At 41.6% G+C, this 27,713-nt stretch overlaps 1 protein-coding gene and 1 non-coding gene across 13 annotated transcripts in view; both read left to right on the forward strand.

Moving 5' to 3' along the window:
* Positions 1 to 2,693: 2,693 nt before the first annotated feature.
* LOC105496276 (RNA-binding protein 12) overlaps positions 2,694 to 27,713 on the forward strand; it is a 38,722-nt gene continuing 13,702 nt past the window's right edge. The window contains exons 1-3 of one of the 12 annotated variants that reach the window (XM_024797441.2): positions 2,716 to 2,755; positions 8,616 to 8,700; positions 12,569 to 15,890. In XM_024797441.2, coding sequence (XP_024653209.1) covers positions 12,591 to 15,389 — 2,799 coding nt within the window. In that variant the 5' untranslated portion in view covers positions 2,716 to 2,755; positions 8,616 to 8,700; positions 12,569 to 12,590 and the 3' untranslated portion in view covers positions 15,390 to 15,890. Of the gene's footprint in view, positions 2,875 to 8,615; positions 8,701 to 12,568; positions 15,891 to 27,713 lie in introns of those variants that run through there. The other 11 variants (XM_011766531.2, XM_011766530.2, XR_003021433.2 and 8 more) reach the window with 11 other exon arrangements.
* On the forward strand, positions 20,478 to 20,580 carry LOC112429282 (U6 spliceosomal RNA). The gene has a single exon (XR_003021474.1). It is a non-coding gene; the product is annotated as a U6 spliceosomal RNA (small nuclear RNA).

The following is a 27,713-nucleotide window of genomic DNA, read 5'->3' on the forward strand; positions in this document are numbered from 1 at the left end:
GGCGGAGCTTGCAGTGAGCCGAGATTGCGCCGTTGCACTCCAGCCTGGGTGACAGAGTGAGACTCCATCTCAAAAAAAAAAAAAAAAAAAAAAGGGAGGCCGAGACGGGCGGATCACGAGGTCAGGAGATCCAGACCATCCTGGCTAACACGGTGAAACCCCATCTTTACCAAAAAAATACAAAAAACTAGCCGGGCGAGGTGGTGGGAGTCCCAGCTACTCGGGAGGCTGAGGCAGGAGAATGGTGTAAACCCGGGAGGCGGAGCTTGCAGTGAGCTGAAATCCGGCCACTGCACTCCAGCCTGGGCGAGAGCGCGAGACTCTGTTTCAAAAAAAAAAAAAAAAAAAGCGAGAATATGTTAAGAGTACATTTATACATATTTTAAGAATATATTTTGATGATACATTTGAATTTGTATACCAGGTTATAAATGTATTTCTTATTGTGGATAATGGTCAAAAAAGTTTAATTGCTCTTCATACTTGCCAGTAGCAGGGGGATAGGAAAGTTTGAAAGCCACTGGGCTAAAGTTTGGTAAATGTAGATGGACAGTGGAAGGAGGAGATGAAATTATAGAATTTTTCTTGTTTAAAAATCTTTTTTACTTAGAATAATTTTAGATTTACTGAAAAGTTGCAAAGATAGTAGAGTTGTAGATCTATTACCAGTTTTCCTCTAATTAAAAAGTCATATAAAACTATGTTAATTTGACTGGGTGTGGTGGGTCACACCTATAATCCCAGTACTTTGGGAGGCCAAAGTGGATGGATTGCTTGAGCTCAGGAATTCAAGACTAGCCTGGGCAACATGGCAAAACCCCATCTCTACAAAAAAATTAAAAAATTATCCAGGCTTGGTGGTGCCTACCTGTAGTTCAAGCTATTTGGGAGGCTGAGGTGGGACGATTGCTTCAGCCTGTGAGATCAAGGCTGCAGTGAGCCTTGATCGCACCACTGTATTCAAGCCTGAGTGACAGAGTGAGACCCTGTCTCAAAAACAACAGGCCGGGTGCCGTGGCTCGAACTCCTGGGCTCAAGGGATCCTCCTGTCTCTAACTCCCAAGTAGCTAGGACTAAGCCACCACATCCAGCTTTTAATTAGCAGGGGCATGAAGTTCAGGGGCGGGGCTAGGACCAAAGCAGCTTGAGAATAGCTTTCTTTTTTTTTTTTTTTTTTTGAGATGGAGTCTGGCTCTCCTGATGTTCTCGATCTCCTGACCTCATGATACGCCCACCTCAGCTTCCCGAAGTGCTGGGATTACAGGCGTGAGCCCACCACGCCCAGCCAGAGAATAGCTTTTTCTATAATAAAATAATGCTATAGTGAAGCTGTGGAGGGATCACGATGGATTGAATTTTTTTTTTTTTTTTTTTTTTTTTTTGAGACGGAATCTCACTCTCTTGCCTAGGCTGAAGAGTGCAATGGCATTATCTTGGCTCACTGCAACCTCCACCTCCTGGATTCAGGCGATTCTCCTGCCTCAGCCACCCAGGTAGCTGGGACCACAGGCTCTAGCCACCACACCCAGCTAATGTTTGTATTTTTAGTAGAGACGACGTTTTGCCATGTTGGCCATGCTGGTCTTGAACTCCTGACCTCTGGTAATCCGCCCGCCTCGGCTTCCCAAAATGCTGGGATTACAGGCGTGAACCACCGTGCCCTGCCCTAGATTAAAACTCTTTTTTTTGTTTTTGTTTTTTTCTGAGACTAAGTATCACTTTTGTCATCCAGGGTGGAGTGCAATGGCGCCATCTGGGCTCACTGCAACCTCCGCCTCCGGGGTTCAAGCGATTCTCCTGTCTCAGCCTCCCGAGTAGCTGGGACCACAGGTGCCCGCCACCACGCCTGGCTAATTTTTATATTTTCAGTGGAGACCGGGTTTTGCCTTTTTGGCCAGACTGGTCTCGAACTCCTGACCTCGTGATCTGCCCTTCTCGGACTCCCAAAGTGCTGAGATTACAGATGTGAGCCACTGCGCCCGTCCTGTCTAAATTCTTTTTTTTTTTTTTTTTTTTTTTGAGAAGGGGTCTTGCTCTGTTGCCCAGGCCGGAGTGCAGTGGCGCAATCTCAGCTCACTACAAGCTCCGCCTGCCGGGTTCACGCCATTCTCCTGCCTCAGCCTCTGGAGTAGCTGGGACTACAGGCGCCCGCCACCTCGCTCGGCTAGGTGTTTTTTTTGTTTTTTTTTTTTTTTGGTATTTTTTAGTAGAGACGGGATTTCACCGTGTTAGCCGGGATGGTCTCGATCTCCTGACCTCGTGATCCGCCCGCCTCGGCCTCCCAAAGTGCTGGGATTACAGGCGTGAGCTACGCACCAGGCCCCCGGCCTGCATAAACTCTTAAAAGGGGCGAAAAAATCAGGTTTTGGCTGTTTTCTCAGGATATAACTAGCCACCACGTTGTGCTCCATTTAATCCTCAAAAAACTTAGACGTAAGCACAATTTGCTCCTTCCGCGGGAACTGTAAGACGTGAAGCAGTTTGCACAAAGTCTTGCAGTGAAGGGCCAAGCCGGACATTCATACCCAGCCCACCAGGCAGGGCCACTAGCCCAGGGTCGGTCCCGTGCGCAAACAGTCGCAAGCAGGGACTGAACATCCCCCTCTTAGCACAAAACCCAGTAACTTCCGGGAGCTTGCCCGAGACCTTCAGCGCGCTTGCGCGGTCCCTTGACGTCAACCACGCTGTTCCGCCCCCTTCTGGAACGCGGAGCCGCTGAGCGGGTCGACGGCCATTTTGTGAAGCGGCGAAGGAGGTGGTGGCTGCGTTGGGCTCCGGGAAGCCGTTCGGGCTGGGGCTGTCGGCCGCGGGGCGGAGGCACTCGCGCGGGGGGTAATTCGGGGTCTGGGTTCTGGTGCCGCGCAGCTTTCCCCGGTAAGACTCCCGCAGCCCTTGAACGGGCGGGGCTGTGCGGGGCTCGTGGTGCCCCTTGGTGGCCCGGGGCGGGGCCTTCGGAGGCCTTCGAGCCCGCGGCAACTAGCACCCCACACAAAGGGTCGGGGCAGGACTGCAGGGGGAGTGGGGTGCCACTTACGCCTCTGAGATCTGAGAGGATGCAAGGAGGACGCAAGAGAGAATGAGCCTGCGTACTGAAGTGGGGACGAGGCCGTAGCGAGGACGCCCCCGTGGTCTGAGAGGGGGCAGGTCAGAGCTGGCTGGCTCAGCGGCCTGCGAGCTAACGGGGACTGCAGTGAAAACACGTCTACAACCCGAATACGGAGGATTTCTTGTCTCCCCCAGTGAAGCAGAGGTTATAACTACATCTGTGTTCCTGGAGGTGGGGAGATAATCGTAGTGAGGACACTCCCTCGACCCGAAATGGAAAGGAGGCCTTTGTGGCCTACCAGCAAAAGGGGACCCAGGTCACACCTGTGGGAGGAAGCTATAGTCTGTACACTCCTGTGAGTTCGGAAAGGAAGTCTCACAACCGGCCGCCTTCGTGGCCTGAAGGTGGAGGGGGTTGCAGTGAAATGCCTCCGAGGTCCATTGCTGGGGAGGGGCTTTACTCGAGGGTGTAGCAGTTTTGAGAAGCCGGCGTCTGAAGCTAGGAAGTGAGGGGGTAGGGTGAGTACTCCTCCCGAGGCTCTGAGAACTGTAGTAAGATGCCAGGCTTTGGTCCCCCCCAGTAGGGAAGGGGCTGCTGAGAGCAGCACTTTTAGGGCTCCCTCGGGAGAGGATCCTCTGTCATTTCAGGAGGACGAGATCCAGTGGGCTGCGGAGGGTGGGTGCTTTTGATGGAGAGTTAATTGAGTTTCTATGAAGCTTGGCTGCATTAGTTTGCAGCCACGTGAATTGGGTGGTAGGAGGGACTGTGAGGATCTACAGGTTAGTGAGGAGGATGGACGCCAGTGCAGGAGGTTTAGCCGCTAGGTTGTAAACGTGTGGGCTTTTTGTGTGCCTCCAACGTGTGCTTTATAGTGACAAATCTGGGGGGCTCCTGTGAGGGTTACTCAGTATTAAGTGCTAACCATTCTTTACTCATCTGCGTGGTGTCATGCTGAGAATTGCAGACTTTTAAGAGATTTCTGGGCCCTAAAACCCTCCTTGGCTCCAGGATTCTCAGAGATAACCTAATATAAATTGAGGAAGTTGGTAGGGACCGTTTAATATTCAAGAATAGAGTCAGTGTAACCCACTGGAAAAAAGTGATGGCAATTGAAGGTTTGTTGAAGGGAGAGGCTAGGCTTGTGACTGCAGTATTTCTTTTAGAACTTCTTGCTTGAATGGTTTGAAATGGTGTAATTTTTGCAAAATGCAGTCTTAGCAACAAGAATTGTCTGGGACCTTGTTAACTAGTGATTTTGTTAATGCATAGCAGAGCATCTGCAGTTGAGAAAAATCCCTCAAGTCTGGACACATAGGGAAATCTTGTTTTTTAAATTATAGAACTACAATACAAGACTGGTTGTACTCGTTTTTGAAATTTGGTAGTTTCGAAAAGAATGGAGGATTTCTGGATTTAGTTGAAAGTGTGTGCAGACATTTTCCAAGAATATAAAAAGAAGTTGGGAAGAACTGTTACAGGTGGTTCAAATAACGTTATGGTAATTTATGAAGAAAGTGAAATGTTTGGCGTGTTTATACAAAACATAATGAAGATGTGCTTAGTATATATTATTGGACAGATTTTGAATGAAACAGGGAATGCGTTTTTATATCACATATGCTCGATTAAATGTTGATTACTTTATGGATTGTAATGTATAATTTTCATTTTCCTTATGTTCGAATTTGTTAGATGAAAACTGTGAAGCTTTAGAAATAATTGTGTAGTTACTTGCAACGTATTGTTACATGCTAATACCAGTACTCTTTGGGATTCTTTCACCTTCTTTGACACGTCAAATGTTTTGATGACTGAGTATTGAGAGCTTGGGAGTTGTTAGTACAATTTTTAGATGTGAAACTTGATTTTGTGGGCCAATGTGTTCCAGGTGCTGGAATTCAGTGACAGTGTTGATAGTTCTTACTCCATTTTGCAGAGAGCCACTCTGTCATTGTTGGAATGTATGTTTTCTTCTGTAGATGTTGTAGGAAGAACCAAGTGTCAGTAGTTGATTGCACAAAAGATGCTTTTAGATGTCCCTCCCTAAAATGCAGAGACTTCTATATCTTTTATATCTTTTGTCTGGCCCACAAGTGCTTAATAGTAAATGTTCATGGAGTAAAGGAATATTGTTAAATGTTTTCAACTAAACAGAAAAGATAATTTTGTCTAAACTACAGTTTTATCAGATTTTACTACCACACCCATATACTTTTTGGTTTGCACAAAATTTAAGTTTGAAGCCAGCTTTTAAGACTCAAAAACAGTGAAAGTGAATGTGGTTGTTTAGAAGTATAATTTTGCTCTGAAGTGAAAATGAAGGTAGTGAACATTTTTGTTGGCATTTGGGGGGATTGAAAAATAACTTAATATTTTTGACAGGAAGAATATCTTATTCAGAAATGTCTTCTGATTTGCTGCCTTTGAGTACGGAATGGAGGTTAATGAAAAAATTGAGCAATGCATTATAAAAAGTATACATCTCCATCAGTGTCAGAATAATTTTTTCATTAAGAATGATCCCAGACTTTGAAATATGGTCCATTTGGGAATGGGGAACAAAATCAAGTGGCTGAAACTGTGGTTGTTTCATAATGTTTACTATAATGTGATTATTACTGTTTTTAGCATTGTGCCCTTTGTGATTGGTTCTCTGTTGCTTATCTCTGAGGTGAACATTTGAGGGTTTGTTTCTTTTGGATCCGAAGAACCTAGCTGTGCTGTACCCTGGTTCTTGTTGATTAGAGTGATGAATGAACAAAGTTAAAGTTCACTTTTGGATGTTTACTACCAGATGAAGAGTGAAAATAGTCGTTTTAGTGTGTGCCTTGACTTCTTGATGAAGAGATTTGTTGTCAGACATTTTTTCCTGAAATTCCAAGTGATTAGAATGGCTATTAAATACGAAAGTCTGTCTTGTCATAATATGTTAAATTTTTGTAGCAGATACTTGTGATTTGTGCATGCATCTGGTATTTTGTCAAGTTGAAGCAAGCCTTTATGTTAGGACTAATTCCTATTACGAATGGAAAACATACTAAAGCCAGCTGCTTGTTTTAGATCTTCTGAAGTATGTCAGTGGCTTTAATGACAAATCAGGCCCATTTTCTCCTTTCCTATCATTACGCTATATGTATATATATAATATGTATTTTAGATGTTTTACTGTGTAGTTATTATTTTAGTCTTATCCTTCTAAAGTTCAGCAAAGCTTTAGGTGAATGGGGTGGATTTTTGAATTCCTGCATTCAGTCGCTAGCTGACATTTAGAATACAGGAATAGCAATTTCCTGGAAAACAGTGACACTTATATTAAATTCTTGTGGTCTTTACAAAGTGAGGTGTCAAAACAGAAGTATTTCAGTTCTATTTCCATTTACCTTTCCCTTTTGAAGAGGTATAATACCAAGGGTTGTGAAGTTCTGACTTGTAGCATCAACTTTCTGCATTATTTTTCCTTGGTATGGGGTGGGATGGGTATTCCCCTTTGCTGAAATAGAAGAGAATCATAAATTTCTATCTAGATTGATTTTGTGCTTTAAGTTGTACACATAAAACTTGAACTAGGCATTTGCCAAATTCAACTGGGCCTTTCAGCCTTAACTTGTGGAATGAGAATGAGAAATTTCTTCCTTTTAAAGGTAATTTCTGGTAACCTTTTAGGAATTTTTGAGAGTAGACCTGGGGAGTTCCCTTTGAACTTAACTGGCTGACCCCACCTTTGTCTTTCTCAAGATGGACATACGGTATGTTTTGAGTTTGGAAGGGAAGAGGCTGAGAGGAACCTTCATACCTTATATTCAGGCATATACCCTGGCCCCATACCTGACCTTTTGAATTGGAATCTCCAGTAGGGATCAGATGTTTATTACAAGTTCTAGAAACTAGAAAGTTACCCTGTTGTGTGGCTGCTGGAGTCAAACCTGTACATAAATATTTGCAGTACTTCATGCTCTTGCTCATTCTCTGTTTCACATTTCTCTTTGTCACCTGTTAAACTACTAGATTGGCTTTTAAACGAAGAATTTTTAAACTCCTTAGACTTGGTTAGGCTAGGCCAGGCGCGGTGGCTCACACCTGTAATCTCATCACTTTGGGAGGCTGAGGCGCGCGGATCACATAAGGTCAGATCGAGACCAGCCTGGGTAACATAGTGAAACCCCTGTCTCTACTAAAAATACAAAAATAAGCCACAGGTGGTGGCACATGCCTGTAGTCCCAGCTACTCCAGAGGCTGAGGCATGAGAATAGCTTGAACCCAGGGAGGCGGAGGCTGCAATGAACCTAGATCGCACCACTGCGCTCTAGCCTGGGCCACAGAGTGACACCCTATCTCAAAAAAAAAAAAAAAAAGAAAAAGACCTAATTAGGCTAGATTTCTACAACATGTGAAAGATTAATACAATGCTCTAGGTTTTTCAGTGTGTTGATTACATATTTGCATAGCTTTTTGTGGCAAAACAATCTCACTGTTCTTCAGCAACTCGAGTAGTTGACTAGAAGATGAATAGTTTGTCCTTTAGAAAATCACATAGAATTTTTGAAAAATATGTTTTCCTTTTTGGTGATGAATATTAAGGTCACTAGTTGTATTTTGGTCTTGGAAGATACTAATTTAAGATGAGCATCATTTGGATAAGTAGTCATTGGTAATCTTAGTACTGAACAGTGACGAATTTCTTCTCCGAATTAAAACATGACCTTTGAAAGAAATAAAAAGTAAAAAATTACCTTTGAATATAGTTGTCTAGGCATTTGGTCATATATGCTTGTGACTTGTTAATAACTTCACCAGTTTTGAAGAAATAACAGTGAAAGATGAGTGACCTGTTTTTATTTTGGGATATACTCTTATTATGTCAGGCATTTTTAGGGTGTTTTTAAATTTTATTTTATTTATTTAATTTTTTTAAATTTTACAAATTTTTGGGAACTGTTGTGGTGTCAGAGGAAAAAATACTTTCCCTTAATATTTTGTTAATATTTTGAGCTCCTGTGGAATTAGTCCTTATAGCAAGAACTCATACTTCATTTGGTTTGTGATGTTGGATGCTATTTTGTGCAAAATAAAATATATTGAAAGAATAATTGCAGTAATTTCCATGAGTACCCTTGAATTGCTATTTTAAGTTGTCCAAGAATTGTTACTGTGCGAACTTGTGCCTTTTCATCACAAATTTGGTGAGAACCTGGGGAGATAGACTTGTACGGAGTTTTCTGGATTGGTTTAATTATAAAGTGATCAAAGCAATTAGCAGCTGTGAAGCTGAGCTTTATGACTGTTTTAATTTTCAATGGATTCGTTACTGGGCTAAGTTATGACACTCTTGATGTATGTAAATATATAAATATTTTGAGATACTCCAATTTGAAAGCAATACCAACTATAAAAAGCATGTGCAGGATTTTGTTATGGTGTCTTTCCTTTTTTTTTTTTTTTTTTTTGATATGCATTCTAATGAAGTACTCTGGTGGTTTCAGACTCGCCTTCGTAATGTACAGTGTGGCCTGTGCGTGTTGTTTTGTGTTTCCTGCATTGATTTTTGCCTCCGTTTATTCTCTATTGCAGTCTAAAAGTTGGTTTTAATTGGTTGCCCACAGGATTGACTTGGCCTCTACTTCTTGTTAAGAAAATACATCTCTTGTTTTATCAGGTAAGAGATTTTGAATAGAGAGTTCGTTTTTATACAAAATAAAATGAGATAGCTTATTAAGAAATATGAAAATATGTGTAGCAACTATATTGGGTGTGTGTGTTTTTGTTTGCTTGTTTTTTGTTTTGAGACGGAGTCTTGCTCTGTCGCCCAGGCTGGACTCCGTTGCCCAGGCTGGAGTGCATGGTGCTATCTTGGCTCACTGCAATCTCCACCTCCTGGGTTCAAGCACTTCTCAGCCTCAGTCTCCCAAGTAGCTGGGATTACAGGTGCCTACCACCACGCCCAGCTAATTTTTTTGTATTTTTAGTAGAGATGGGGTTTTACCATCTTGGCCAGGCTGGTCTTGAACTCCTGACCTTGTGATCCACCTGCCTCGGCTTCCCAGAGTTTTGGGATTACAGGTGTGAGCCACCGCCCCAGCTGGTGTGGTTTTTTACAAGTTTATTTGAGGGATGGGGGTGGGGTAGATGGGTGCTTCGAACAGTTGTTCTTTTGGGGGTCAATTTCATTTATATGGATGTTTTTCTCTTGCTATTTTCCTGATAGGCAGTAAGTAGCTGTTTTATTCCTTAGTAGCATTTTAGACTACAAATACAGATACTTGTTATTGGTATGTTTATTTATATTTCCTAAAAGTTTAAGTGTAGATATTGAGTCACATGTTTTAGAGTACAAATTTTAGACTTTAAATGAAACCTTAGCAAGTGGAATCTAACCCTCCTGTTTAAGTAACTAAGATAGGCCCAAGTTAGGTTGAAATGACTTAGCTGTCAGTTACTTAGTAACAGAATAACAGATACTTTTTTGTTGTTGTTGTTGTTTTATTTTTATTTTTTGAGGCAGAGTTTCATTCTTGTTGCCCAGGCTGGAGTGCAATGGCGTGATCTCTGCCTCGCGGGTTCAGTTGATTCTCCTGCCTCAGCCTGCCTAGTAGCTGGGATTACAGGCACGTGCCACCACACCCAGCTAATTTTCTTGTATTTTTAGTGGAGACGGGGTTTCACTATGTTGGCCAGGCTAGTCTTGAACTCCTGACCTCAGGTGATCCACCCGCCTCAGCCTCCCAAAGTGCTGGGATTACAGGCGTGAGCCACCGCACCTGGCTGCAGATATTATTTCATATTTTTTGGAAGCTAGAAACAATTTTCCTCATCAGATGACTTTATAAATAAATCTTGTATTCCACTTTGGTTTAGTATTCCACCCTTTCCAGCTGGTAATCTGAGGCAGATTTTCAATAGCATATTCTTGTGTACCTTGTACAAAGTTTCAGTAAATCCCTACTCTTAACAAAAAATGGCTTGAAGACTTAACTGTGTTTGTCACTTTAGCCCTGTGTTTAATTTTTGTGTTCTTGGGACTATATCCAGTTCCTGTTTTATTGTCCCAGTACAAACTAATATCTCTGTCTCTCTCATATTGTTTTGAGTACCTTGATTGCCCATGATGTTTCCCCTATACAAAGTGATTAAGCGGTTTTTGAAGTTGAACAGTAAATACTATCGCATTTTGCATATAGCCACATAATTCTAGATTGAGCAAGGAATATGAATTTGATTTAATGACTTGGACACTGCTTGATGAACCTCCTTATAGGCTGCTAAATAGTAAATAATAAAAGAGACTGTTGGTGTGATGTTTTTTAGCGTTAATTTTTCTTGTTGACTCTTGAAGTTTGTAAATGAAAAGCTTTCCCACCCTTCCCAAATTTCTGGTGCTTTATAATGGCCTCACAAAAAGCATTTTCTGTTTGCTAGTCCATTTTTCTGGATTAAATTTGAAGGTGGCTTTTATTTTTGTGTTATGTGTCTGTGAGAAAACTGTCAAAGCCAAACAGTTTGTTTCTTGTTTGTATATGGCAATTGTCATACTGAGATAATACAGATTTTGTTGCATTGAATTAGTATTTATATAATATTTGACATTGAAGTTACAGAATTCTTAGAGCTTATAGCAGAAAATCTTGCCACTTCTAATGTTCTTGAGAAGTGATAAAACTGTATCTCTTCATTAATTTATAACCTTTCTGAGGGTCATAGAGCTGATTTTATAGGCTTATATTTAAAAGTTGACTTTTCAGGAGGGGCGCAATGGCTCATGCCTGTAATCCCCACACTTTGGGAGGCTGAGGAGGGTGGATCACCTGAGGTCAGTAGTTCGAGACCAGCCTGACCGACATGGTGAAACCCCATCTCTCCTAAATACAAACAATTAGCCAGGCGTGGTGGCACATGCCTGTAATCCCAGCGACTTGGGAGGCTGAGGCAGGAGAATTACTTGAACCTGGGAGGTGGAGGTTGTCGTGAGCCGAGATGGCATCATTGCACTCCAGTCTGGGCTATAAGAGTGAAACTCCATCTCAAAATAAATAAATAAATAAAAGTTGACTTTTCAGATGGGTTGGAAAACACCCTATGTTATTGACCACCTTAATTTCAAAGTAATATGTTTCCCAGTCTCAATAATTGGGTTTGTGTCATTTTCCAAAGGGCTGCCCTTGGATTTGCTCTTAGAAGCCTTTAGAACTGAAATTTGAGGGGAACATTTCTTTTTTGATTATGTCAAAACAGGCATGATCTAAGGCGATCACAGAGATCCTACAGGAGTGGCGTAGATCCAAGACTGTAACAACCACTGAGTAATTCACACTCTGGTTCTAAAACAAAAACAAAAAATATTTTTATTGTCAGCCCTCTCCTAGGGGAAAATAATACTTTAAAAAATTTTATTAAATAGAGGATTTGGTTATGAGTCATTGGACCTGAGTTTTAATTAAAATAGTCACAGTGAATGGGACTATAACCAGGTTCTACTTTTGGGGGTAATGAATAAAGGTAACTCAGATTTTGTTTATCCTATTCAGTAGTTCTTTTGGCTTCTTAGTATGTCTTAACCTTGTTTATAATAAATAATTCCATATGTAGTTTTTTGTAATCTATAAGGCAGATCAAAAAGTTTTAGGATGAATAAAATAATGGAACCAGTTCTCATTTAAGATTTGAATCGGCCGGGCGCGGTGGCTCAAGCCTGTAATCCCAGCACTTTGGGAGGCCGAGACGGGTGGATCACGAGGTCAGGAGATCGAGACCATCCTGGCTAACACGGTGAAACCCCATCTCTACTAAAAAATACAAAAAACTAGCCGGGCGAGGTGGCAGGTGCCTGTAGTCCCAGCTACTCAGGAGGCTGAGGCAGGAGAATGGCGTGAACCCGGGAGGCGGAGCTTGCAGTGAGGTGAGATCCGGCCACTGCACTCCAGCCTGGGCCACAGAGCGAGACTCCGTCTCAAAAAAAAAAAAAAAAAAAAAAAAATTTGAATCTACTTTTAAGTATTCTTTACAATTCATTAGTATTCTAGTTTTTTGCTTCTGTTGGATTTTGAGACTGAGCTCTATAAAATCACACTCTTGATAATTCTATGAAATTGTCAAGAATATAGGGAAGATGCGAAGTCAGTTTTTAATATTAACTTTGATATATTCTTTACATGCTTTTTCCCTATAGATTGTTAAACTTTGTTTCCTGATTTGACTTACATATTTCTTTTAAGTCTTACTGAATGATTAGTGGTCTGAATGATGTATATGTATTTTACTGTCCTACAGTTGTTTTTTCTTGAACTTTTTGAGTCTTGGGACTGAACTGTTTCCAGAATTAATGCCTTCTGGAAGTTGAAATTGTCTACGTTTTACATTGTAAATGGCACGAAATGTTCAGTTTTTAGAATATCTAAATTAAAGACATTGCCTGTGATAGCTTCAGGGACTATTTGAGGGCCTAATATGGTAGCTGGTCATTCTTGTAGCTAAAAACTTGGTGTGATAAACAGGAGTCTGACCTGGCCGTTGCCTTTTCTCATCTGCAGGTGTGTGTGGTTTCAGCGCAGCATGGCTGTGGTCATCCGTTTGCAAGGTCTCCCAATTGTGGCGGGGACCATGGACATTCGCCACTTCTTCTCTGGATTGACCATTCCTGATGGGGGCGTGCATATTGTAGGGGGTGAACTGGGTGAGGCTTTCATCGTTTTTGCCACTGATGAAGATGCAAGGCTTGGTATGATGCGCACAGGTGGTACAATTAAAGGGTCAAAAGTAACACTATTGTTGAGTAGTAAAACGGAAATGCAGAATATGATTGAACTGAGTCGTAGGCGTTTTGAAACTGCCAACTTAGATATACCACCAGCAAATGCCAGTAGATCAGGACCACCACCTAGCTCAGGAATGAGTGGCAGGGTAAACTTGCCCACAACAGTATCCAACTTTAATAATCCTTCACCCAGTGTAGTTACTGCCACCACTTCTGTTCATGAAAGCAACAAAAACATACAGACATTTTCCACAGCCAGCATAGGAACAGCTCCTCCAAATATGGGAGCTTCCTTTGGGAGCCCAACGTTTAGCTCAACCGTTCCAAGCACAGCCTCTCCAATGAACACAGTCCCGCCGCCACCAATTCCTCCAATTCCAGCAATGCCATCTCTGCCACCAATGCCATCCATTCCCCCAATTCCAGTTCCTCCTCCAGTACCTACATTACCTCCTGTGCCTCCTGTGCCCCCGATTCCCCCAGTTCCTTCTGTGCCACCCATGACCCCACTGCCACCCATGTCGGGCATGCCGCCCTTGAATCCGCCACCTGTGGCACCTCTACCTGCTGGAATGAATGGCTCTGGAGCACCTATGAATTTGAACAATAACCTGAATCCTATGTTTCTTGGTCCATTGAATCCTGTTAACCCTATCCAGATGAACTCTCAGAGCAGTGTGAAGCCACTCCCCATCAACCCTGATGATCTATATGTCAGTGTGCATGGAATGCCCTTTTCTGCAATGGAAAATGATGTCAGAGATTTTTTCCATGGGCTCCGTGTTGATGCAGTACATTTGTTGAAAGATCATGTAGGTCGAAATAATGGGAATGGATTGGTTAAGTTTCTCTCCCCTCAAGATACATTTGAAGCTTTGAAACGAAACAGAATGCTGATGATTCAACGCTATGTGGAAGTTAGCCCTGCCACAGAAAGACAGTGGGTAGCTGCTGGAGGCCATATCACTTTTAAGCAAAATATGGGACCTTCTGGACAAAGTCATCCCCCTCCTCAGACACTTCCCAGGTCAAAATCGCCCAGTGGGCAGAAAAGATCAAGGTCAAGATCACCACATGAGGCTGGTTTTTGTGTTTACTTGAAAGGGCTACCATTTGAAGCAGAAAACAAACATGTCATTGATTTTTTTAAAAAGCTGGATATTGTGGAAGATAGTATTTATATAGCTTATGGACCCAATGGGAAAGCAACTGGTGAAGGCTTTGTAGAGTTCAGAAATGAGGCCGACTATAAGGCTGCTCTGTGTCGTCATAAACAGTACATGGGCAATCGCTTTATTCAAGTTCATCCAATTACTAAGAAAGGTATGCTAGAAAAGATAGATATGATTCGAAAAAGACTGCAGAACTTCAGCTATGACCAGAGGGAAATGATGCTAAATCCAGAGGGGGATGTCAACTCTGCCAAAGTCTGTGCCCACATAACAAATATTCCATTCAGCATTACGAAGATGGATGTTCTTCAGTTCCTAGAAGGAATCCCAGTGGATGAAAATGCTGTACATGTTCTTGTTGATAACAATGGGCAAGGTCTAGGACAGGCATTGGTTCAGTTTAAAAATGAAGATGATGCACGTAAGTCTGAACGCTTACACCGTAAAAAACTTAATGGGAGAGAAGCTTTTGTTCATGTAGTTACCCTAGAAGATATGAGAGAGATTGAGAAAAATCCCCCTGCCCAAGGAAAAAAGGGATTAAAGATGCCTGTGCCAGGTAATCCTGCAGTTCCAGGAATGCCCAATGCGGGACTGCCAGGTGTGGGACTGCCCAGTGCAGGACTTCCCGGTGCGGGCCTGCCCAGCACAGGACTGCCTGGTTCAGCAATAACCAGTGCAGGACTGCCTGGTGCGGGAATGCCCAGTGCAGGAATACCTAGTGCAGGAGGTGAAGAGCATGCCTTTCTGACCGTAGGATCAAAGGAAGCCAACAATGGGCCTCCATTTAACTTTCCTGGTAATTTTGGTGGATCAAATGCCTTTGGGCCACCAATCCCTCCTCCAGGATTAGGAGGAGGGGCCTTTGGTGATGCTAGGCCTGGTATGCCTTCAGTTGGAAACAGTGGTTTGCCTGGTCTAGGACTGGATGTTCCGGGTTTTGGAGGTGGACCAAACAATTTAAGTGGGCCATCGGGATTTGGAGGGGGCCCTCAGAATTTTGGAAATGGCCCTGGTAGCTTAGGCGGTCCTCCTGGTTTTGGAAGTGGCCCTCCTGGTCTTGGAAGTGCCCCTGGGCATTTGGGTGGGCCACCAGCTTTTGGGCCTGGCCCTGGCCCTGGCCCTGGCCCTGGCCCAATCCATATTGGTGGTCCCCCTGGCTTTGCATCTAGTTCTGGAAAACCAGGACCGACAGTAATTAAAGTGCAGAACATGCCCTTTACTGTGTCTATTGATGAGATTTTAGATTTCTTTTATGGCTATCAAGTAATCCCAGGCTCAGTGTGTTTAAAATACAATGAAAAAGGTATGCCCACAGGTGAAGCCATGGTGGCCTTTGAGTCTCGGGATGAAGCCACAGCTGCTGTCATTGACTTAAATGACAGGCCTATAGGTTCAAGAAAAGTAAAACTTGTATTAGGGTAGCCATTCACATCATTCTTTATAGGGTAGATCTTCATATTGCTGTGATTAATGCATCCAGATTGTTTTCCTAGTATTTCCAGGTTAGAACCTGTGGATTGTTTCAATTGCATATAGCTTGGTTTCCATAACATAGAGCATTGGTTGACTGTTTACAGAAGACTCACCAGGATAAACATTGCTGTATGTTACAGTAAAGCTATCTGGAGAGAACACATAAATGATTTTGGCATACCATTAGAGAAACCATTTGTAAAACTCAAATGACCACATAAAGCTTATCAAGGAGTCTAGATTGGTTTTGTTTTATACCATATGGGATGAAGAAAATAGAAATGTCAGTAAAACTCATTGAGGGTGCTCTTGCCAGCTGCTGAAAATAGGAGTTGGCTACTCTCAGAATTTGGTTTAAAGCTGGACAGATTTGCTTTGTTATAGGGTAAAGCTTTGTCTAAAGTCCTCATTTTCTTTTAAAATTGAATAAAATTTCTGTATACAGATTCATTGTATGTACCTTTATTGCTTCTTAAGGGTCCTTGCTGTATAGACAGTCCTGCTTCAGAAGTTGCTGCTTTGTTTGTCTAATTGACTCATTTGTAAATGAGCAGAACTGTTTTGTTGGGTTTTTTCCCTAAATATAAAAGTCCACACTTGGTTTGTGCTATAACCTCGAACTTTGATTTCTAATGTCACACTTAAAACTGTGTGGAATAAGACTTTTGCTACAAAAATAAACTATGGAGTCCTTTACCTACCAGAGCCTTTTTGGTTTGACCGCCACAATTTAGGTTAGTCAGTTTAAAAATTGTTCATGTTGTTTGGATGGTATCAAAAACCAGAAACCACTTTTAATAATGTGTTTAAGATACTTGATTTGAAGTCCTGTTCATGATGGACTAACTGTAGTATCAGTTTCCTCCTGTCCCAATTTATGTGAAATTTTGGCCTTTAAACAATGAGGGGCCCATTCATAAGAAAGTGTTATATCTAGGTTTTTAAAACTGAAGTTGAAATTATCTTTGATAGCAGTAGTATTATAGAATAAAAGATCCATATGCTGGTTCATAGATTGATATGTGTTAATCCTGTTATTTGGAGGCTTTTTGGCGTAGTTGTTCGATCAGGAGCCTGTTGACTAAAAGTCTTCATACAAGAGTACAAGTGCAGCCGCCAGAGGGGAGAAAATTGAGATTCTTGACCCTTTCATAATCTTTTCTTTGGTATTCAGGACACTAAGGCAGGAGGACCACATGAGTTCTGGTTGGTAAGTGTCCTTGTCATGAAAACACTTGCCTTACAAGGCTCTAATTATGATTACTTTCCCTAGTCAGTGCTCTGAAGATGTGTCACATTACATTATAAACAATACGGAAGGGGAGATAGGTGAGATGATAAGAAAAACAAATTTTCTCACTGTCATAAAAGGCTCTAATTATGGTTACTTGTCACGAGAACACTTGCCTTACAAGGCTCTAATTATGGTTACTTTCCCTAGTCAGTGCTCTGAAAATGTATCACATTATACAGAAGGGGAGGTAGATGAGAGATCATGAAAAACAAATTTTGTCTTTTACATGACCCCTTTGTCTTCGGTTGAAACATCCCCAACATTTGCTACAAATCAGTGTACTTAAAAAGGGGTCAGTCTTTTAAAATAAGTATTTCCTATTAAAATAATATACAGTGCCTTTTTGGTGTTGTGAGTCAGTGGAACACTGAAATATAGCGGTTGTGTAATTTAGATTTAAGAGTGGCAACAGTTTCATTTGATAAGTTTTGAAAAGGCTTTTTATCACTACAATCTTAGAGGATTGTCAGTACAGGATTTTTGTTTAAGGGAAGGATTGTTTAGACTCAAAGAAGAGGTGACTGTGTTGTGGGTCTTTTGACAATTCATGAATACAAATTCGCTTTGACAGATCACTAGATACTGCCTCCTCAATTTAAAAAGCAATATAACGTTTGTATATGCTGTTTAAGTTAATGTTAAGTAATCATTTCTCATTCCAAAGACAATGCAAAAAACTTCAGCACTGCTTGAGAGTTGTATTTCAACCACAGATATTTTCCCCATTGGAAAACTATTTTCATTTTAGAAAAATGGGTTGTTTGAAGATGAAAGTCTTTTATCTTATTTCACAGTTTATTTTGGTTATATGTTCGTACATTCTTATTAAATATTTCATACACTTTATTGCAACTACTTTGTTATTTCTACATCTTAGATAAATGCTGAAAAGGAAAACTTGATTCCATTGTTCATCTAATTAAATAAATTAAAAGAGCGGTTTGTGTAGAAATTGGAGAGAACTATGTTTTATATGAATCACAACAGTGCTCGTTGTGGAATGTAATTAAATGCTTTGCCCTCTGGAACTTGATTTTTGTGTATCTGAGACTTATTAACAGTGCTAACTGCTAAGGATACTGTTTATCTTGTTCTGGGCATTGGAGTTTCAGTTTTTAAAAAATTCTTGAAAATGTATTCTGTGAAACTACTCATACCTCTCTTCCTGCGAATTTTCTCCTAAGAACTAGGTTTGGGGTAGAAATGAATTGACATTATTTTCTCATTTGCTTTGTATGGTATGAAGGATTTGTAAAGCTTTGCTCAAAGTTGTGTGCATTTGTAAACACTATCTTGATATTTTCAATTTTATGTGTAAATTTTATTGTCTGCTTTTGGTGATTCTGACATTAATGGAAGAGAATATTTTCCATTAGATTTAATTTTTTTTCCTCTCCCTTCTGATTTTTTTTATTGGTGTTCATTTTTCTTTTGATTTAAAGGATTAGAGAAATCTACAAATGTATGTCATAAATAAGCAAATTTGTAAACTTTTCTGAACTTTAGTGAAACATTTAGTTTACAAGCATAATTTGGAGGTGTGTTTTGTGTTTACACTGTAGTTTGGATGTACAATTATTATTAGTGGCTTTTTAAAAAATGAAACAGTGTTAAGTGAAATGTAGTTCCTAGCTTTGTACTCCAAGTTGTCAAAGCATCAACAATGAAAATTCGATTAGGAAACTTTATTTAAAATTTCAGATAGTAATATTCTATGTAGTTAAGGCCAGTCTTAACCCACTGGATGAAAATCTAGGACTGTATGGAAGTAAGCAAACATACACATTTTTAGGTGGAAATAGTCAACCTCGCATAAAAATAAGGATGCATGAAAGCCTTAAACTCCAGCTCCCTTTTACTGGAGTCTGTGGTTGTGTACAGGTATGGGCCAAGTGTGTAAAAATAAAATTTCATCAATTTTAAGAACACTCGGGAAATGAGTAAAGAAAATGTAAGATTGCTGCTAGTTATATCTCTTGGAAAGAATTTCTGGAAGTGGTCACTTTAAAAATTATTTTCCATCCTTGCAAAATTGCCACATTTAAATTGTTTTACTGGCAGTTCTATAGTAGTCCAGACTTTAGAAACCAAACACAATAAAATGGCTTGTTGCCAATATGGCCACATCATTGCCAGCAAGTATTGCCTTGGCATCATTCAGCAGAGGTTTTTGTTTATAAAGATGAAGTCTTGAATACTGTTCAATAAACTTGTCAAAAAATAAAACAGGCTGATGCTTTTAATGCTTTAACTGCACAAAAGTACTGAGCTATAATATTATTTTGTAAGGGTTTTTGTTTTTTTTTTAACCTGAAAATATTTTGTGCCTTTGGAAAGGTAGATTTGGTAATCTTGGAGAGGTAAAATTGTTGCTTATCCTTGCCTGCTAATGCTGAAGTGTCAAGAGAAGATACTTGGAACAACAGGGAGGAAACTTGATTCTAGTTTAAGTCCATAGTATCCACCTTTTCAGAATTTTATGTGTGTGATGTGTTGGCAAACAAAGCTCTTAAAAAATGTTGAAAACTTTTTATCTTGAAGGAGTTTAGTTTGTATTAGAATTTGGATACCCAGCGTGTTTTAGAGGGGGCTAGACATCCATAATTCCAGGTAGTAGCCGAGCCATTATTAAATAATCAGGGTTTGACTAAACAATGAACAAATCTCTGAGTGAAATCAGCTGCCTACAGATATCCAGAATGGCTTTTACCATCTGAAAGGGGTGGACTGTGTGATAATATGTCTCTTTTTCTTGTTCAGGAGAGATAGTTATGTAATTCATTGTTACCTGCTTTCCAGTGTTTTACAGCAAGAATTAGTTTATCAATTATGTGCATCATCACCAATCTCCCAAAAGTAGAGCTTTTATGGGATATGGTAGAATCTAAACTTAACGGCTTTCCTTTTTTTTTTTTTTTTTTATTAAAAATAGCTTTATTTCAGTCTCATCTTTTTAGTATAAAATTGGTCATTTTGACTTGTAAAATGTTCTGGAAGAGTGGTAGTAGCACAATTCTCTGATGTCATAGTGACTTTTCTGGGAAAACCCGTCTCTATTCAACAACATAAGTAAGTTCATCTCCTGCTCAGGTAAATGGTAATTTTTTTCTTTTATTTTTTTTTGAGATGGAGTCTCGATCTGTCGCCCAGGCTGGTGTGCAGTGGCGCGATCTCGGCTCACTGCAACCTCCACCTCCCTGGTTCAAGCGATTCTCCTGCCTCAGCCTCTCGGTAGCTGAGACTACAGGTGCATGCCAGCACGCCCAGCTAATTTTTTTTTCTATATTTCTAGTAGAGATGGGGTTTTACCTTGTTGGCCCGGATGGTCCCGATCTGATCTCGTGATCTGCCCACCTGGGCCTCACAAAGTGCTGAGATTACAGGCGTGAGCCACTGTGCCCAGCTGGTAAATGGTAATTCTTTGCCATGCTGTTCTTGAGTTTATTCTTGTTGCTTTGGCTGCTTTGTGTTAGTGTCTCAAAAGCATCCTAGAGTATGACTCCTTTTCTGGATCGACATAACTAGCAGTGAGCAACCATTGGTGGTATGCTCTTCTACATACTGCTCTATCACTGGAGTCCAGAAGGAGAAAAAAGCTACCTGACAAACATTTCAGATCCAGGGACAGAAGGGCAGCACTCTAAAAGTCTAGGGCCAGGAAAGAGTGCTGGGAAAAGTCAACCACATCCCTTGAATTCTGTCAATAGCCCCACGGACCTCTTTCCAGTGAAAATGTTTAAGGTGTGCTTCCGTCAGCAGCACATACTAAAACCTGGAATGAAACAGAAGATTAGCATGGCCCCTGTGCAAGGATGACATGCAATTTGTGAAGCACTCTGTATTTTTTTTAATTAAAAGAAAATGTTGAAGGTTAGGGCATAGAGACTCGGCAAATATCATAGAGAAGTGGTAAATGGCACAGCTGATCATTGGAATTGGCTCCCCATTTGTTCCAGGCATCTGAATTTTGATCTTAGTAACTACTAGTTTCAAGTCATTTTTCTTAATTGATGATTTGCCATTTCATAATAGGAGAAGATGACTATTTGGTTATGGAGCAATGACCAGCAAGAGAACATAATTCAGTATGAACAGTCAAAGGTGTTGAGTGAATTTAACTCTTTTTAGGAATGAGCTGTACTGTATTCAAATGGGCTACTTGATGGTTCATTCCCTCCATTTTGCTGCTGTTCATTTCCTCCCTTTGCTTGCTTATATAGTAAATCTGCTCGTAACCGGGACTGAAAACTCTTAGACTGAAGCCCCTTCACTGCTGTCTCTAGCCTCAGCCTCCTAATGGGTGGGAATAGTTCACTCATAGCTTTTGATTAGTGGATAAGACTTGTCAGGCTGGACGTGGTGGGTCACACCTGTAATCCCAGCACTTTGGGAGGCTGAGGTGGGAGGATTGCTTGAGCCCAGGAATTGAGGCTAGCCCAAGTAACATAGCGAGACCCTGTCTCAAAAAAAAAAAAGCCTTGTCACTTAGAGTTTGTGCTTCATATCAAATGATAACCACATTGTGCTACCACAAGTCACACAGTGGAAATGATTTAAGGAGTTTAGTTTCTTTTTGTTGTTGTTTTTTGTTTTGTTTTGTTTTGTTTTGAGATGGTCTTACTCTGCCGCCCAGGCTGGAGTGCAGTGGTACAATCAGCTCCCTGCAACCTTGACTTCCTGGTTTCAAGCAATCCTGCTTCAGCCTCCTAAGTAGCTTTTTTTTTTTTTTTTTTTAATTTTTTTTGTAGAGACAAGTAAATGCGGGGGGAGGGGTGGTAGTGGAGTGGAGGGGTAGTTTCACTATGTGACTTAGGCTGGTCTTGAGCTCCAGGGCTCAAGCGATGGATGCTTCCGCCTTGGCCTCTTAAAGTGCTGGGATTACAGGTGTGAGCCACTATGCCTGGCCTCAGTTTCTTAAAAGGTTTTAAATCACACCAACTGGTACCAGTGCTGTTGCCTCTGATTGCCTTGATTTTTCTTTGATCCCACTTGGAAGTTGTTAATGCTATACTCCACTATACTCCACACATTAGATTGCAGTGGGGGCTGGAGAGTAGCACAGCCTTTTTTTTTTTTTTTTTTTTTTTGAGACGGAGTCTCGCTCTGTCGCCCAGGCTGGAGTGCAGTGGCCGGATCTCAGCTCACTGCAAGCTCCGCCTCCCGGGTTCACTCCATTCTCCTGCCTCAGCCTCCCGAGTAGCTGGGACTACAGGCGCCCGCCACCTCGCCCGGCTAGTTTTTTGTAGTTTTAGTAGAGACGGGGTTTCACTGTGTTCACCAGGATGGTCTCGATCTCCTGACCTCGTGATCCACCCGTCTCGGCCTCCCACAGTGCTGGGATTACAGGCTTGAGCCACCGCGCCCGGCCAGCACAGCCTTTATACATAACTCCCTTCTATGGTTTGGCCTGTGGGACCAGTAGGGTCCCTGTTCTGTAACTGTGACTGAAGCGATGGACATTAATGCAACTACTGATTACTGATGTAGATATGCTGCTTTACTTCTATGACCATTGAATTGACAGATTGGAATTGGAAACACCTGTCACCTTCAAGCTTTTCAGACAACTTCACATGAATGTACAACTTAGCCATAGCTGTATCTCATACTAACAGATTTTTGCAGTGTTGTGCACCCAGCACTTACACTTTGGTGGAAAAGCAAAATAAGATTCCTGTTCTTCAACAGTTGAGGGTTTTAAGTCACAACTAAGTGCTCGGTTGTGCTTAAACTAGGTACATTCCTATACCACGGGAATCAGGTAGAGGCTTTTCTGGCCGTTTGCTAAGTCATGGTTAGACAGGAACAAGTGTAAACTAGTCTTTGTTGTAGCTTAGTTTCCTGTTGAAATATTCCTTTGCTTTCTTGCCTTCTCTAACATGTAAATTCTGAAGACCCATCATAAACTCTTCCCCAGTGTCCCAAATGAATTTATTCCAGTGAGGGGTAAGGGGCTTGCATTATGAAAAACAGGTTTCTTTTCCAAGAGCTCTGGTCTGCTTTTGTTCATTTGCTCATCTCCTTTTGTGCTGTAGGAGATATACACTTCTTCTGTGCACACGTAGATGCACAGGTATTTGGTGATGCCTCAGTCCTGGAGATCATCAGGAAGGCGATATAATACTGTTGTCGCAGGCACCCCACCGGTGATAGGCATTAAAAGAATGTAGATTTCAGCCGGGAGGGATGGGGGCAGAATTGACTACCCTATAGATGTCCTTTGAAAATTTTGATACAGATCACATTTTTTAGAGGTGAGTTCTACTTTGTTTGCACTATGCATGCTTGCTACTTAAAATTTATTCCTTTGATCAAGTCCTGTAAATGTGGAGTCCAGGATTTCCTACCTTCCTGCCCCAGCAGTCAGACAAGTAGGGAGAATTATATTCCATCTTTGTGCAAGGCTAATGTTAGCATAGATCATGAGGGGAGAGTCTCACTGCTCTTTTAGTGGCGGGGTAGATTTCAGATTGGGGTGAATTACAAAATGTGAACTGTTGCTAAAATGGTTGGATATAGAAATAACATTCTCAGAATTGATTCTTGGTTCCATCAGTTATGTGACTTAGGACATTATTTCCCTCTGGCCTCAATGTTTCTTTTACAATATGGGATTAAATTAGATAAGCTTGTGTCTGGTTTTAAGCTTCTGTGATTGTATGAACCTAGCCATTCGATTTCTGGGAATCTGTACTGAGTTTGGACCTTAAACTAAAGTGACCAGGAATGGAGCTCCAAATTTTGATCTGGGTACTGCTCTCCTGGTTTCCCTAGTGTGGTAGTGATTCCACACTGTGGCTTGAGAAATTCAAAGGGGAAGAGTCATCATCTCTCCTTTGGGGGCTGTCCCTGTCCTGCTAGTTATATCCTGGAGCAGGTGGACCAGAGGCATTCCTCCTGGATCCACTCCTCCTTGGTCCCATGAACCGAGGAGTTCATGATACTGCAGAAGGACCCAAAGGTGCACTTCCCTGTTTGTGAGCACCGAAAGGGACAGTTGACACTGGGTACTTACTCTGTGCCGGCCAAGGGATACTTTCCATGACTGTCCTCATGTAATCCTCACAACCTTGTAAAGTTAACATTATTATCCCTACTTTATAGGTGGGGTAATCCAGACAAAGAAAAATAATAGGGGAAAACAAAGATGTTTTAACCATGGATGCCTGTATGACTCCACAGGCATCCCCATCCCCTCCCTGACTTTCAGGGAAAGTGGGAGGCCACTGGCAGCAGTCTTTTGTCATGGATTCTGAGCTGCTAGGGAAGGAGCTCTGCCCTGATCCAGTGCCTTTTCAGTTTGCCAACTCCTACTATAGTGTGGAGGGCCCTTGCCTATTGGTGAGGCGTCTTGACCTCCACAGTCAGGCTTATGATTGCAGAGGCAGACCTGAAGTTACTTTGTTGTTTTTTTGTTTGTATTTTGTTTTCGTGACAGAGTCTCACTCTGTTGCTTAGGTGGCAATGCAGTGGCGTGATTTCAGCTCCACCTCCCGGGTTCAAGCAATTCTCCTGCCTCAGCCTGCCAAGTAACTGGGATTACAGGTGTGCACCACCACACCTGGCTAATTTTTGTATTTTTAGTAGAGACAGGATTTCACGATGTTGGCCGGCCTGGTCTTGAACTCCTGACCTCAGGTGATCCTGCCTCCCAAAGTGCTGGGATTACAGGTGTGAGCCACTGCACCCAGCCTGAACTTATTTTGAAGTACTCACATGAAGACTTTGTGTTAGTGTGTTCAGAGTCTCTGGGCAGAGAAAAACACCCACTCCACTACAGTCCTATCCTACTCTTGAGAGCCTGTTTGCAGGTTCTAGCAGGGGAGCACAGCTACTCGTGTATCCTTGACTGAGGACCAGTCCTCCTGTCTCAGGCATGGTTGTCCTCTTTGATGGAGCATGCAGCTTCAGGAGGGATGCATGTGAAGCAGTGAGAGAGGCAGGGGACACCCACCTAGCCAGGCAGCTCAGCCACATCAACTGGGGTGATTAATGGGGTGACAGGTGGTGCAGCCAGATTGCCCTCACCTCCCCCATCCTGCTTTTGAAGACTCTATTCCTCCTCAGTTTGCTTCGTTCTCCATATCCAGTTTTGTCCTCAAGTTATTTTTTAAGAGTTAGTTGTACAGTGGTTAGATTTGTTGAACTTTGGATAAGCCTTTGGGGATGTTGGAGTCAGATTAGTGGCTTCCGGTTTTTTGTTTTTGACCATCACCCAGTACAGCAAAGTGGGAAGCCTTGTGGCCATTTTCTTTTTCATATTTTCCCACCTTTTAGTTTTTGTGTGCACATCTTAAGCTTTGTAGTGTTGCCAAATACTGTGTCAGCCTGACTCCTTAGTACTACATGGATCTAAACCAAATTTATTGTTGAAAATTTCAGTTTAGAAGCACCATTCATGAATAAGGAACGTGTAGTTTTATAGAAAGGATTTTCATATTTTGGTTCAGTTTGTGACCTATGAGGAATATCCTTAGAGCTGCTGATGTAAATTTGGAGAATCCCCAAGTTAGAGAAGTAGGGATAAGAAAATTTGTCTGCCTTCTCCGTGTCCTTTGATGAGGCCAGAAAGGAAAAGAAGAGTGGTGGTGGTCGGTGTAGTTTGTCTTTTCAATCTTATGGGAAAACATGTTCAATGGGTGGTCCTTTGTAAGCCTATGGAGGATTTTCTGATTGGCTTTCAAGACTTGATCCTGCATCTGTGAGCTGATTGATCCAGCATGCCAAGGTAGGCAACAGGAGTGTGAGCATGACACTGGTTTATTAAAGGAGTGACCCTGCCACCCAGACCTTCAGCCCTCTATACCATGTTCTTGCAGCCTCTGTGCAACTTCTGGTCATTACCTGGGGTGGATAAGGAATTGGGAATTGCAGGCTGGTGCCTTTCCTGGTTAGGGCTTTGGAAGTGGAAGAGGGAAGTGTTAGGGACTGATGAATGAATTTCAGCTCATTTGGCACTGAATTAGATCCCACTGGACCCAGGAAAAATCTTCTAGGTTATGAATAGGAAAATTAGAACCTCCCAAGGCAGGGGAAGGGCAGCCATAGAAAATGAAGTGCAAGTTACTCCCTTGTAGCAGAGAATGGGATTCCCTATCGACAGTAGTATGCTGGTAAACTGGCTGGCAGGGGAAAGGAAGCTGTTACTTTTTCTGTTGCCCAATTTCTGTAGTTTTAAACTTACCAAAGCCACCTACTTACACAATTTCCTAACATATAACAGTTGGCTCTTGCAAGCCATACAAGCTTGCGCCAGCACATTGCCACAAACTTCCCTCAAATATTTGAATTCCCATTATGTGCTCAGGTATGTGCTGTGTGGCAGGAGAAGCTGCAACAGTATTTATTCTGAAGAGTTTCATCATTTAGTTGACAGGCAAAAAGCTGGAGAAACATCGACAGATGTGTGGCATGAATTGAATATAGTAGCCCAGAGTGAGAAGTTGAGTATGGAAAGATCATGAAAAGGGAAACATATGTATGCTAGGCTTGAAGGATAATGATAATAGCTAACACGTGATCACAGCAGTTCCAGACTCTGTACTAAGCACCATGCATACATTATTTATATTAATCTAAAGAAATAGATACTATCCCCCACTTTACACCTGAGGAGCCTGAAGTTTAGTGAGATTAAGTATTTTGCCCAAGTTATATAGATATGACATCAATTTAGTGTTGTAGTACGTCATTATTGTGGCTAGCAAGGAGTAAGGCCAGTATTTGGAGCCTGGTCACTTCACTGCAGAACCCACACTCTTGCCCACTGCATCAGATTGCAATTGAATATAGAAAGGGGGCTTTTCAAAGAGAAAAAAGTCTTAACAACAGTCCAAGGTTAGAGATTAGGTAGGAATCAGAATATTTGAGTTCCAGTCTTCACTTAACCATATACGTGGCCTTAGCCAAACCACATCTTCCCTCTATGCCTTGGATCGAGCGACTTGAATTAGATGGTCACTCAGTTCCTTTTTATTTCTCACATACTGTGAATTTTAAGTTATAAAAATGGGAATGAGTATGCCTTTCTTAGGGACAGAGAATGTGCCCTGCTAGGGCACACCGAGGTTGGCAGGAGTAAACAGAAGAAAACAAACTATAAAGGGTGACTCCCAAGTGGTAGAAAGCAGAGGCAGAAAAATGTTGGAGCTGTGGACTCAGCTGTTCCATTCTCAGCACCCAACTAGCCCCAAATGGAAGGGTGGCGGGGTGGGGACATAATAGAGATGATAAACTGGTGTTTTGTGTTCGATGTTCCTAGAAAGCCTACTTCTCTCTTGGTGTCTCAGCAGCAGGTCAGAGCTAGATTTGGGTCATTTCTGAGGATCCTTGAGTTATTACTCTTTTCCTAGCATTCATAAATTTAACAGATATCAATAGACACATGCTATTTTCCAGGCATTGGCACAGAAGCAAGGCTAATCTGGTCCCTCTGCTTGTTGAAGTTACAGTCCAAGAGGAGAAATACATAATAAGCAAATTATACATTTTGATAGGATTATAAGAATTGGGATTTTGTTGGATTAGAGTCAGAGAATGTCTATGACTTCAACATAACAGATAGGGGACTGAGAGTGGAAATGGTAAAACCAGTTAAGACTATTACAGACATCCAGCCAAGATGTGCTTGGTGATGAAAGAGTGCACAAATATCACAAAAATAAATGATAAAATTTTAAACTTTTTTTTTATTGACTCGAATGTGATATTTAATATGGTTCTGGAAGATTTTGGTCCTAAAAAGGAGGTTGAAAGTCCCATGGGGCTAATTATAATGGCAGTATATGAAAAATAAATGAATCTGGTTTAAAGTAGGTAGTTGTTCAAGAGATGTAGGACAGAAGAGTGACACGAACAGTTTTAATCACAGATTTCTAAGCAGATGTAGGCTTAGAGGTAGATTTCAAAGGAGATGAAACATGTTTTGGAAGAGATTAATAATCCCATGGTTTATAGATCATTTAAAGGAAATACTGCTC

This window comes from Macaca nemestrina, chromosome 15, assembly GCF_043159975.1.
Source record: "Macaca nemestrina isolate mMacNem1 chromosome 15, mMacNem.hap1, whole genome shotgun sequence".
NCBI classification, from domain to species: domain Eukaryota; kingdom Metazoa; phylum Chordata; class Mammalia; order Primates; family Cercopithecidae; genus Macaca; species Macaca nemestrina.